A 12,684-nucleotide genomic window follows, 5' to 3' on the forward strand; every position below is an offset into this window, starting at 1 on the left:
CAGCCTCCTGAGTAGCTGGGATTACAGGCACGCGCCACCATGCCCAGTTGATTTTTTGTAGTTTTAGTAGAGACGGGGTTTCACCGTGTTGACCAGGATGGTCTCGAACTTTTGACCTTGTGATCCACCCGCCTCGGCCTCCCAAAGTGCTGGGATTACAGGCGTGAGCCACCGCGCCCGGCTTCCATAATTCTTAAAAAATGAAGAGAAAAAGCTAAGGAGCAAGTCTAAGGACACATGAATAATGATGATGATGACAATTGCTATTATTAATAAATGCTATTATCATTTTTGTTGTTAATATGATATACAAAGGAATTATAAGGATCCTCTGAAGAGATTAAGGGATAACCAGCTTAAACAAAATCTGACAGTAAGGCTTTGCATCTAAACACACAGATAATGTATTTTCCTTCGCACAAAGTCCAATGACTACTTTCTGAAATGTTTCCTTCAATTACTTTTGTAGAGGAGGTGACACTATTAGAAAACAGGCTTCTCCGCTAAATATTTCTCATGTACCAGCCAAACAATCTTCTTCTATTGGGCACAAATACCATAGTGAAACAAGAATATGTTGCTCTGTCTTAAGAAATCACTATGCCATTTCTCATATTCTTGTAAAAGTTTTGGACAGGTTACTAGGTCTATAAATACAGCTTTAAGTACCTTATGTTTAAAATAACACAAATCCTGACAAAAGCTTGTTTGTATATTCTGCACCCAGGACAAATGAACCATTTAGGCAATTCCAAAAGATTACACTTATGTTTTAAAAACTGCACCAATGTTAATTAAATCTGGCAACTCTTAAAGGTGTGCTTCACTGTATTACCTCAGAGTGGGTTTAATTAGTTAAACCGAAATTAGGCTTCTGTCACTTCTAAAATCTAACGCCAAATCTGAACCAGAGTCTCCAGTGGTTTCAGCTGCTTTGACCACACTGTGGTATTGGTTTAACACTCTGAGGCATTCTGAAATATTCTAAACCGCAGTGAGAATATAGGCTACAACAGGAAATAGATGTGGGTTAACCATAACATTATCTGCACAAAGAATAGGTAATGGCAAATCTTCTACAGACATTACATCCAGTTTTTGAGTCGTTTCATCAGCTCATTAAATGTCAAGACAGGATTACCCATGCAATCCTGGAATGCAGCCAGTCTACTACCAAAATTGCTGCTACACAACTTCGCTTGACAAGACAAGTTTAAGGAATAGATGACAGGAGGACAACCAAGCATCCACCATAAAATGTGCTAGAATGGAAATGCTATAAAGTTCTAGAAGAGAAATTCAAATTATGCCCAAAATGAACCACTCCTCTTCTAAAGTTCCAGCCAATATCCAAAACAAACAGTTAATTAAAAGCTTATACATAAGAGAGACAGATATGACTAAGGGTTGGGAAGTATATTTTTTCTTTGATAACTTCATAGAGCATAAAATATAATTTCACAAAAATGGCATTTTAAAATAACATAGAATATTATCCATAAAAATAACATTTCAACCATGCCAAATCTCACTGAGGTGACAAGCACAGAGAAATGCTTTGGACTTAGTAGGTGAAGTAAAGGGACACCATGTACCTGTTTGAGAGGGCAGAAGAGGCAGTTACAGTGATATATTCAAAGCCTTTCAACCTATTTCAAGATATATTATGTCTGAGTACATATAAGTGATTTTTAAATACAAAAAGAAAAAGTAGCATAGCTACTCTGGGTAGTTTTATATTTTTTGGAAAGGAGTCATGCACTGAATATTAAACATTTGCAATTGCTATGCTCTTTTTCTGTTAGACCTAAGAATTACTACTGTGACCAAAGCTTTCTAAAATCTGAATTACTACAGGAAATAAAAAAATTGAGAATGGATTTCCAGATGAAGGCATCATGATGATGAATGTCAACATCTTGGTCAATACTCAACTGCTTCATAAGACACTTCTGAAAGCTTCATTATCCTGAGGCCCCAAAAACCAAATAGGGAAAAAGATTAACATGTTAACAAAGGAAAACTGCCCTCTTTGCTCTCATTCTTTTTAAGCACAGCTAAAATAAATTCTTTTTTTTGGAGACACGGTCTTGCTCTGTTGCCCAAGGTGGAGTTCAGTGGCATGATCTCAGCTCACTGCAAACTCTGCCTCCTAGACTCAAGTGATACTCCCACCTCAGCCTCCAGAGTAGCTGAGACTACAGTTGCAAACCACCATGCCTGGCTAATTTTTGCACTTTTTGTAGAGGTGGGATTTCGCCATGTTGCCCAGTCTGGTCTCAAACTTCTGGGCTCAACTGATCTTCCCATTTCACCCTCCCAAGTAGCTGGGACTCCAGGAGTACACTACCAGAAGCAGCTAATTTTTATTTTCTGTAGAGACAGGGATCTTACTATATTTATCCAGGCTGGTTTCAAACTCCTAGACTCAAGGGATCCTCCCAACTCAACCTCCCAAAGTGCCGAGATTACAAGTGTGAGCCACTGTGCCCAGTTATCAACTGGCAATTTTCAAATAGGAGTTCACAAATTTATTGTTATGCAATGCACCCCAAACAGACACAACATAACAGGACAGCACCATGTTTACAACTCAATGAACATAAGTCCAAAATCCAGGTGCTCTGTTGAGCTGTGGAATCTAATGATGGAGTTTATCAATATCATTCTTCTGTGATCATATGTTACGAAGATTTGAAGAGAAATATGTATCTACACACACAATACATATTGTGTGGTAAAGTAGCAGATATGGGCAAAGATTCAGGCATTTGAATTAATTATTTTGAATACTTCTCAAACTGAAAGTATAATCAATTTTTTTTTTTAAAGCAGAGTCTCACTTTGTTGTCCATGCTGGACTGCAGTGGCCCAATCTCAGCTCACTGCAACCTAGGTAAGTGATTCTGCCTCCTGGGTAAGTGATTCTCATGCCTCAGCCTCCTGAATAGCTGGATTACAGGCATGTGCCACCATGTCCAGCTAATTTTTGTATTTTTACTAGAGACAAGGTTTTACCATATTGGCCAGGCTGGTCTCGAATTCCTGGCCTCAAGTGATCTGCCTGCCTCAGCCTCCCAAAGTGCTGGATTACAAGTGTGAGCCACTGTGCCCAGGTCAAACTGAAGGTATAATCAATTTTTAAAAAACACAATGTAATGAATTGGCAAAGATTCAAATGGAAGTACTTGCTGATACTTGTCATATTATCAGAAGAGCCTTATCTCAACAATATATATTATTATAATTTCTTAAAGAGGAATTAATCTTACAAACCAACAGTAAAAAAAAAAGTTATCAACAGGTTCCTATGTTTTCTTAACAGTACACAGACTAAGATGCCAGACAAAGAAATTCCTTTAAAAAAAAGAAGTTTGAATGCTTGGGAAACAAATTTTCTTATTAGAGTTTTGATGAAATAAAGGAAGTTATCATAGGAAAATGTAGCCCTGCAATTTCAGGCTTAGAATATGAAACAGAGCATTCACCAAATGCCAAGTTTTCATCACACATCATACAAAACAGTATCTTCTTTATTCAAAATTTCTTGGTACTAAAGTTTCTAATCTGTTTCTGTTTCCCAACAAAGTTGTGCCAGGTAAAATTAGATTTGTACAAAACTAGCTATGAACATTGTATCCTCCTAAAGTAGGGAAGCTTACTCTAAGATTAAAGCAAATACACATGCTCTTAAAGTAAACAAGGAAAATCTCTTTTTACCTATACTATCAGGTGTTGCTGCACTGTCAGCAAAAACTCAGAAATGAAAGTGGGGAAGAGGAACCAAAATAAAAAGTATATAATGAAAAAATAAGTCAGGCACGGTGGCTCACGCCTATAATCCCAACATTTTGGGAGGCTGAGAGGGGTGGATCGTTTGAAGTCAGGAGTTCTAGACCAGCCTGGCCAACATGGTAAAACCCCGTCTCTAAACTAAAACTAAAAAACTAAAACTACAAAAATTAGCCAGGCATGGTGAGCACACCTGTAATCCCAGCTACTAGCGAGGCTGAGGCTGGAGAATCATTTGACCCTGGGAGGTAGAGGTTGCGGAGAGCCAAGATCACGCCACCGCACTCCAGCCTGGGTGACAGAGTGAGATCCTGTCTCAAAAAAAAAAAAAGAAAAGAAAAAAAACTGTGAGAAAAATTTGGCTATGACAATACTATTGTTTTCGTTGCCAATCAGTTAAATGCATATATAACAAGAAAAGCAACCTCAAGAAAACATAAGCTAACAGTACATTCTTAATTTTGTACCATCACCAAAAAAATGCTTTAAATCTATAAATTATCAATGATATATCTTTGCTGTTAGTAAGAAGTACTACAGGTCCTCAGTGCAACAAATGTTTTCAGCAGTAAAACCTGACTTAAAAAAAAGAAGGAATGCTGTTAAGACACAATGTTGTTCTGCCTACTGCAGGGTCATATAAAACAGAAATAAAGGCTTTTGATCTTTTCCCTATCAAAAACATGAAAATCCTTCTTTCTGGCAATGCATTAATACTTATTATGGGAAGGCCCCAGAACAATATAGTAAAAACAGGGCGGTGGCAGAAGTATAGTGCAGACAAGTAAACTAGGTTTGTCCACAAAAGGTGATGACATCATTTCAGCATAATGAAGAAGAGACATAAGCAAGTACTAGCAAGCACCTTTTAAATAACACCTACAGATAAGTAGCCACTATCACCTGGCAAGCAGGGAAAACAGACGTACCCTCACATACATGTTATTCTATTAAAGCAGGAGCCAAATACCACAACCATCTTTTAAAAAATGTGACATCATTAGCAAAGCCCTATGCTCAGTCCCTCCTTCCAGAGCTTATTATAAACTTTAGGTTAAATCTATTCATTCTTTCTACAACTCTGTACAATTAGGAAAAAAAAAAAAAATCACATATAATACCCATTCCTTCTCCCTGGTTTCCTTAATGTAGCCAGCATCTGGTACGTCACCACTTAAAAAGAGGAAGTAAGAGGCTGGTCTAAAAAATTTCCACCAGCTCCCAGGGAAAAGCAGCTTTCATTCTTCGGCATGACAAAAGCTAGGAAGTTTTCTAAGGAAAATGGGCCTAGAAGGGAAAATGTCACCCAGACTAGAGTTAGATCAGTGTCTGGGATCAGCTGCTGCTAACAAAAGGCTAGCAAATAACACTTCTTGAAAAAAGAGGGATTTTAAAAATTATGTATCTTTCTAAAAGTTCTTAAGTTCAGTATTACCAAGTTAGGGAGATGAAAAGCTGGTGGTAGCAGTTGCTCCTATAATCACTAACGGTCTCAGGATGGGAAAACCCAACAGTTTTTCTACCCCAGTTATGCAAGACTAATTTAGATGAAGAGCTGCACTCTTTCTTTAGTTGCCAAGTATCAGATTTTACATCAACATAAGAAGAGAATAAATAACTACCTGCTCTATTTCTTAGATGTGCTTATGTAAATAAAATGACAAAAGCACTCATGTCCTAATAGTGAAACCTCATCAGAATCTCCAAGGGAAATTACAAAGGGGGGTCTTCATGCGTACAGAAGTAAATTTACCCCAAATATCAATCTGTAAAAAGGGGACAAAGAATAAACAGCAGTTGCATTCCAGCAAACCCAGAAGGAGAAAGATGGATCTAAAAATCAGATTTATGGCTGGCAGAGCCTTTGCTGATTCAAAGAACAAATGAACGAACGAACGAAAAAATTAAAAACAGGTTTAAGGATATTAGTACCATACAGGGAAGAAGGAAAGAAGGGGTGAAGGAGCCAATGACACCACTGTGTGTGCGTGTGTGTGTGTGTGTGTGTGCGCGCGCGCGTGTGCGTGCGTGCGTGCAGCTCAAGAAAACGTAACAAAGAGGTTAGGAGGAATTCTAATTTCAAGATCTACTGCACTCACTGCAAACTAAGAAAATAAATCCTAGTCAATATCATATATTGTTATATATATTTATATATAAAAGGGTATTAATTTTTATTCTTAAAGACGGTCACTCAGAACCTCCATAAATTCTAATGTCTTTATCTGAATCCCTTCTGCAACTATTTGTGATTTTGAATAAATTTCCATATCTAAAGTATTTTACCTGAAGTGGGGAAAATAAGACTTGAAGTAGTCTCAGTAAGAAAAAAATGATTTTATTTTCAGACTAATCAGTTAGTCAGAGCAGGCTAAGACGGCCAAAACCAAACATGGAATTTAAAAAACCCTATGTGATAATAAATCAAGTGCATTCCCTTATGTAAATTGTCTTGCTACAGATATTCTTCTAAAACATATGGGTTTTAAGCTGTTTTCCTAAGCGTATTCATACCTATACACTCCTATATGGTTCATAATCTACAGATGTGAACTAGATGGGATGAGGTAGGCAATCCATATGCAAGCAGACCAAAATGAAGCTATAAGCCTGTCTGAAACGTGAACTCATAACCTTTGTCTCATTAGCACTGCACTCCAACTGTTAAAAGATTCAAACATCAACTTGGATTTGAAAAAAGTGGGAGGCAGTGAAATACTAACAGGGAGAAAATTTATGGAGTTTACGCAAAATTTTCTATTAATGAAAACCAGCTGCAACAACAACAGACGCTGTTTTCAGTATTTGAGGCTGGTGGAATACTAATGGGTTTCTTCTATTCCAAGTTTCCATTTTGGAAGCAAGGCTCTTTAAATCATTATTCAACTCAGAGTCCTGGGCACTCTACAGAATTACCTTTCTAAAACAACTGTTAGAGTCTAGGCCCGGCACGGTGGCTCAAGCCTGTAATCCCAGCACTTTGGGAGGCCGAGGCGGGTGGATCACGAGGTCAAGAGATCGAGACCATCCTGGTCAACATGGTGAAACCCCGTCTCTACTAAAAATACAAAAAATTAGCTGGGCCCAGGAGGCGGAGGTTGCGGTGAGCCGAGATCGCGCCATTGCACTCCAGCCTGGGTAACAAGAGCGAAACTCCGTCTCAAAAAAAAAAAAAAAAGAGTCTAAATTTTCTGTCCATTAGATGTATACAGTGTCTCTCTGAAGAGCCATTTAAAGCCATCCTTATATGAGAAGTTTCCCCCAAAGGAAAATTGAGATCCTAACTCTGTTTTATCTATGTTATCCATAAGATCTGTAGCAAAGTCTAATTCAAAGTTGTTAATTTTAAACTTAACACCAATATGAGGGATATATGCCACTAACAAAACATGGTGATAAAATATTCATCACTGATTATTTTCACCATAATCTATTTGATTGCCACAAACTTAATTTCCACCATTTGGTAAATACTTTTTCCCAAGCTTTGGTTAATTAGTCTTATTCCCACACAGCCCATAAATCAATTTTACAACTGTTTGCATGTAACCATCATAATATTTAATATATTCTACCATCTGCCCCAATACCAGTAACTGCAATAAGATATATATACATATAGGCTTTGTTTTCCTAACTTAGGACAGCCAGTTCTTCCAGTATAGATCTTACATAATTTTGGTTTGCAGAAATTTCCCCTAGGAAATTCAGGCAGTGGCTTTACCCAGAATGAGGAAAATCATTTACGTAAGCTTTTAAGACTAGAAACTGATCAACAACCGTTTCTCATACATACATCTCTCTCTATCCTAGGATTATGTGGAAGAGAATATATTATCCCTAGAATCATGAAGGTTGAGTAAAATTTCTGTAAAAGGTACCTTTGGCACCCCAGACAACTGTTAAGTAGTAAGCATATCTGTACTCAAATTATTATACTATTGACTCAAAACCCATTAAAAAGTGGCTTCAAAATCAAAAGGCAAAAAACAAACCTCAATTTTGTCTGTTTTGGCGTCTCCCCAGTATATTTTGCCTTCATCATAATCCAAGGCTAAACCATTTGGCCAACCAAGAGATGTGTTAACCAGTACTACACGGTCAGAACCATCCAGAGCTGCTCGTTCAATTTTTGGAATTTCTCCCCAGTCAGTCCAATACATGTACCTATAGAAGTATACAAAAAAAAATGAGCTAAAAATAGATAATAAAATATAACTTTCAGAAATTCTAAAGGTGAGATCTACTCCTCCTATTACACTGGTATCATCAGTTAATGCCATAGAAAGGAAAAAAAAAAAAAAATGAAGAGTGTGTTTAAGACATTTACCATAGCAGTATATAAGATTGTAGGAAATTTTCAAATCAAACAGCATGTTCTAGAGCCAATCCTCAAAACGCCTCCCAATAATGAGATTCCAGTTTTACTTTTTTGTTGTTGTTGTTGTTAAACATTTTGTGCCCTTTTCCATGAACTTTCTCTCTTCCTTCATGGCTTGTCACCTCTGGCACAAAGGCTTATCCCAGCAATGTGGGTCAGATGGCAAACTGAATTATAAAAATAACCATTTCTTCCTGTAGTGCTAAGTGATTCTTATGGTTCCTGGATGTTTAAGTGGCTCTAGTAATTTGTCACTATGCTCGTCCTCAGAATATCGCAGTAACAATAAAATTGTTGAGTATGTAAGAAGCTGTATCTCCCTAGACTATATAGTCAGGGTGGCATGGCAAAACGAAACAAACAAACAAACAACAACAACAAACTAGGAGTAAAGCTGCATGGCCTGACAAAGTTTTGGAATTCAAGTCATTCACGTGTTTAGGGAAACATAAAGTAAGCTATATTCTTACTATAAAATACTTAAAATGGAATTGAAACTTCCAGGGGAAGGAAAAGAGTTCTGAAAACAATTTCTTTCCACATTTTTCATGGTAATGATGCAATCTGAGCAAAATCTGCAGACAACACCCAAAGTCAGCAAACATGGACTTAATTTAGAAAGAAAAAATACCTAAAACATCCAAGGCAAAAAACTAGCAATTTTTTTTAACTTGAGATTGTATTCCAATCACCTGTTTATTAGAAACCAATATATGTCATGTTATTTTAGTCAATGTTTTTAGAACCTGTGAAAAACTGAAATATCACACAGAATTTACTAACAGTAGAGCTTCTTACCCAACCATGGGATCTAACACAATAGCCCGGGGTTCTTCTAAGTCCTCTGAAATCAATATCTTCCTCATGGTCCCATTGAGCCTTGTCACTTCTATTCGATCAGTGCCAGTGTCTGTCCAATAAAGATTTCGTGCAATCCAGTCCACAGCAACACCATCAGGATGGGCAATTTGAGCAGTGACCACAAACTGACTGCCAGATCCATCTAAGAATGAACGGCGTATGGCCCTCACTTCATCATCAGTCCAGTAGATGTAGCCTTCCACAGGATCGTAATCTATGGCAATGGCATGACGGATGTCTTCTAACTGCAGAACAATGTCTGTAAAATCTGGTGTATCCAAAGAAATGCGTCTCAAGTCTGTCCTTCGAGCTAAAAGTAGTAATTCAGTGGCACCTAGAACAACAAAGCGAAATGAAAAACAGTTTGAAACCCAGAGGTAAAATTCATCCACTCTAAAGAATCAACTGAAAAATAAATATAAAATATATATTAATTATATAAATTAACATAAAAGGATATGAGCTCTCTTTAGAGTGGAAATAGAAGGTAATACAGTGAAATAGGGAGAGTCTACTCTGAGGGCAAGCTGTTTAACAACTAAGTCTTCAAATCAAGTTGTGTCACACTCTATGGTTTCATTGATTCTACAGCTTCTGGAATTAATCCAGCTATTTAAAAGTACAATGAATAATGACTATGTAATGACTAAGTAGCTGAGTATTAAAGGAGAAAGAGATATAGGATACAGAGTCTTTGTTCAAGAAGCATTTTTTAAAAAAAGATAAAGAAATCTAGGACAAGAATCTTTGTGGTTGATAGGAATGTTCTAAAATTGGATTGTGGTGATAACTGCGTAAGTCTGTAAATTTACTTTAAAAAAAGTCACTGAATTTTACACTTAAAAAATGGATGGATTTTTATATGGTATGTAAGTTACATCTCAATAAAGCTGTTTTAACCAAGAGAAATACAAGGCAATACATCACAGAATTGAGGACAAAGCAAGCTACAGAGAAGTAAACAGCAGCAATGGAGGGAAGAAACCAGATAAACGTAACACAGTGGTTAACAGCAAGAGTTGTAGATCCAATATAATCTGATTCAAGTAGCTACACAAACTTTGGGAAAATATCTAATCTCTCTAGCCTTAGTTTTCTCATCTATACCTCATAAGGTTGCTGTAGGGATCAAAGGAGATAAATACATACACAACTCAGGAAGGTACTGAACATGTAAGTACTCAAGAAACATTAACAATACTTAATATCAGTGTTAAAAAAATAAAGCACTGAATTTTAAATTAGGTTTATTTATGAAATGTTTTAAGCCCAAGCCCCAAATATTAAACCACATAACTGAAAAAGAGGGTATTGAGCTCAATCATTTTTTCATTTTAAATGTTCAAGTAAATCACCAGCAAAAAATTATCTAACTGTAAGACGCTAATAAAAGACAGTAAGCAAATTGACAGCTGAAAGAGCAAGAAAAGATTCCCAGCTAAACTAATGAGTCCAAAACAAAATACTGGCATATAAGCTTCAAGCGTCAATCTAGAATTACAAGTTAAAAAACTGGGAAAAGGAGTGAAGCCTCTCAATATCGGCTTTTTCACTCTAGAGCTAATTATAAATGAATTCCAACTTGGAGGAAATACAGCCCAAATGTGATAGCAGGAACCAAGCAGGAATAACTTTGCACAATTCACTGCCCTAGCTAACAACCAAAAGGCGCCAGCTCAGAACTTCACAAAGAAGTCATAGAGCTGTTAATTTGAGCAAGGTGATCAAAACAGAACAGTTAAACTTAAGGCTATTACATGCCAAATGCACATATGAAATTCAAAACTGGTTAAACATGTACACTTGCACTGCTGTGAGGGAGTAGAAAGACCATTATTGCTAAAATAAATCCTCTGTTTTAAAGTCAGGCTACATTTTTAAAGAAAAAAGCAACATTACAAAAACCTTTTGTTTTAAATTGAAACCAAATTGTTGTTTGCCATGGAAACCATTTGACAGGAGTCAGCCAGCTTCATCTTTTACTATGAGGATAATTTATCAATGCCAAGTCATAACAAATATACTGTACACAGACTCAATTCCATCTCTCTGACACTCTGGCCCCCTTGCCAGGGACTCTAACACACTCCAAAGTACAGGTTTCTGCTTTTCAGGTTAGATAAAGAAGCCATGGCTAAATACAACAATTTTCTTACCAGGTCTGCTGGTTGCTAGAGAACTAGATGGTGATCCATAGGGGTGAGAATGAATAACATTCTCATTAAGAAGAAAAACAGAAGAACTGGTGTCCTTCCAAACCAGAAGTCCCTTGAAATGTCCTAAATCAGTATACTTTCTCCAACATGCCCTCTCTCTATAGCAAATTAAGAGTAAGGAGAAGAGGCAAAGTGTGTTTCTTAAGTATAAAAAGTTGTTGTTTAAAACAGTACAATATGTATTTTTTTCCTTCTTCTGAAAGCATCTCTGTTGTTAAAAAGCAATTTAAAATATCATGAAATCATCTGTTATAAAATGTATCTCATATTCTTTGTAGCTAAAAGTTTAATAAACATATTTCCTTTCAGATTTCTTTGTTTACAAATGCTACCTGTTAAAAATATATTCTTTATGAGAAGTCATACTCATTTCCATAGTCATCAACTGTGATATCGATGACTATGAGATTTGATAGAAAAGATAGAGCACGTAATTTTTTTCAAAAATGTTACTTACAATGCTAAAATAATGCATAAAATAGCATTCAAATGATGTCATAGAACAAAAACACTCCTATAACCATGTGTGAATATTGTGAGATTAAGTCACTGGTCTCCCAAAGCACTATAACCTAGAGAGCCAATTATAGAAAAAACAAATCATGAGGAATTCCAATAGTTATAAACTTTTCGTTTTAGATAATATCTTCTTACCATCTTTGCAAGTTTTTCCATTCTCCAGGAGTTTGACCCCAGTGGGGCAGGCACACTGATAAAAAGGCTTGACTGGTGACATCAAACACAAATGGGAACAACCACCATTGTCAATTGCACATGGATTTGTAGCTGTCAAATATAAATCACATTGATTAATACCAATGATTACTAAGTATGCAAAGGTTAACAACCATAACATGAACAACTGTGATAAGCCAAAATTATTACCAAATGTCATGCAGGTGCTTAACTACCAAACCATCTGCAAGGAAAGGAAATAATCAGTATAAATGTACTAAGTATTTTGTATCCAAAGAAGAATATAAAAGAAGTAAAGCAGGAGATCCCTGCCCTAAAAGAGGTTATAATTTAGTCCGTTAAACAAAATTAACAACAAAAAAAAGAAAAACTAAAACAAATACAAATCAAAAAAACTAAGTGCTATTTTACACATTATAGACAACAAGTATAGAGTCAAATGGGAAAAAAAACCCTGAGGTTTAAAGAACTGTAGAAGAACTTTGTGGAGGATATAGCACAGGAGCCTTTAAGGATAGGAAGGATAGGTAAGACAACATTTCAAGTGTGGTAAAGCTATCTGAATAAAACCTTGGGGGCTATAAACGAGTTAAGATAATAAGATCAACAGTATAACTGGAGGTTAAGGTTTCTATTGACTAACAGAAACTAAAGCTAAATGAGTACAAAGAATGGGAACAGACTGAGGTGAAGGACACTGAAAGCCAAGAAAAGTAATTATGTTAACAAGTCATGGTT

General features: G+C 36.4%; 1 protein-coding gene across 1 annotated transcript in view; it reads right to left on the bottom strand.

Annotated features, from left to right (window-relative positions):
* LRP6 (LDL receptor related protein 6) overlaps positions 1 to 12,684 on the bottom strand; it is a 147,312-nt gene that overhangs the window by 52,443 nt on the left and 82,185 nt on the right. The window contains exons 5-7 of the mRNA XM_032253650.1: positions 11,905 to 12,036; positions 8,972 to 9,368; positions 7,788 to 7,959 (exon numbers count right to left, since the gene is read on the bottom strand). Of these exons, the coding sequence (XP_032109541.1) occupies positions 7,788 to 7,959; positions 8,972 to 9,368; positions 11,905 to 12,036 (701 nt within the window). The remainder of the gene's footprint in view (positions 1 to 7,787; positions 7,960 to 8,971; positions 9,369 to 11,904; positions 12,037 to 12,684) is intronic.

The sequence above is a fragment of the Sapajus apella genome, unplaced genomic scaffold (genome assembly GCF_009761245.1).
Source record: "Sapajus apella isolate SASKATOON/1434 unplaced genomic scaffold, GSC_monkey_1.0 scaffold84, whole genome shotgun sequence".
NCBI classification, from domain to species: Eukaryota; Metazoa; Chordata; class Mammalia; order Primates; family Cebidae; genus Sapajus; species Sapajus apella.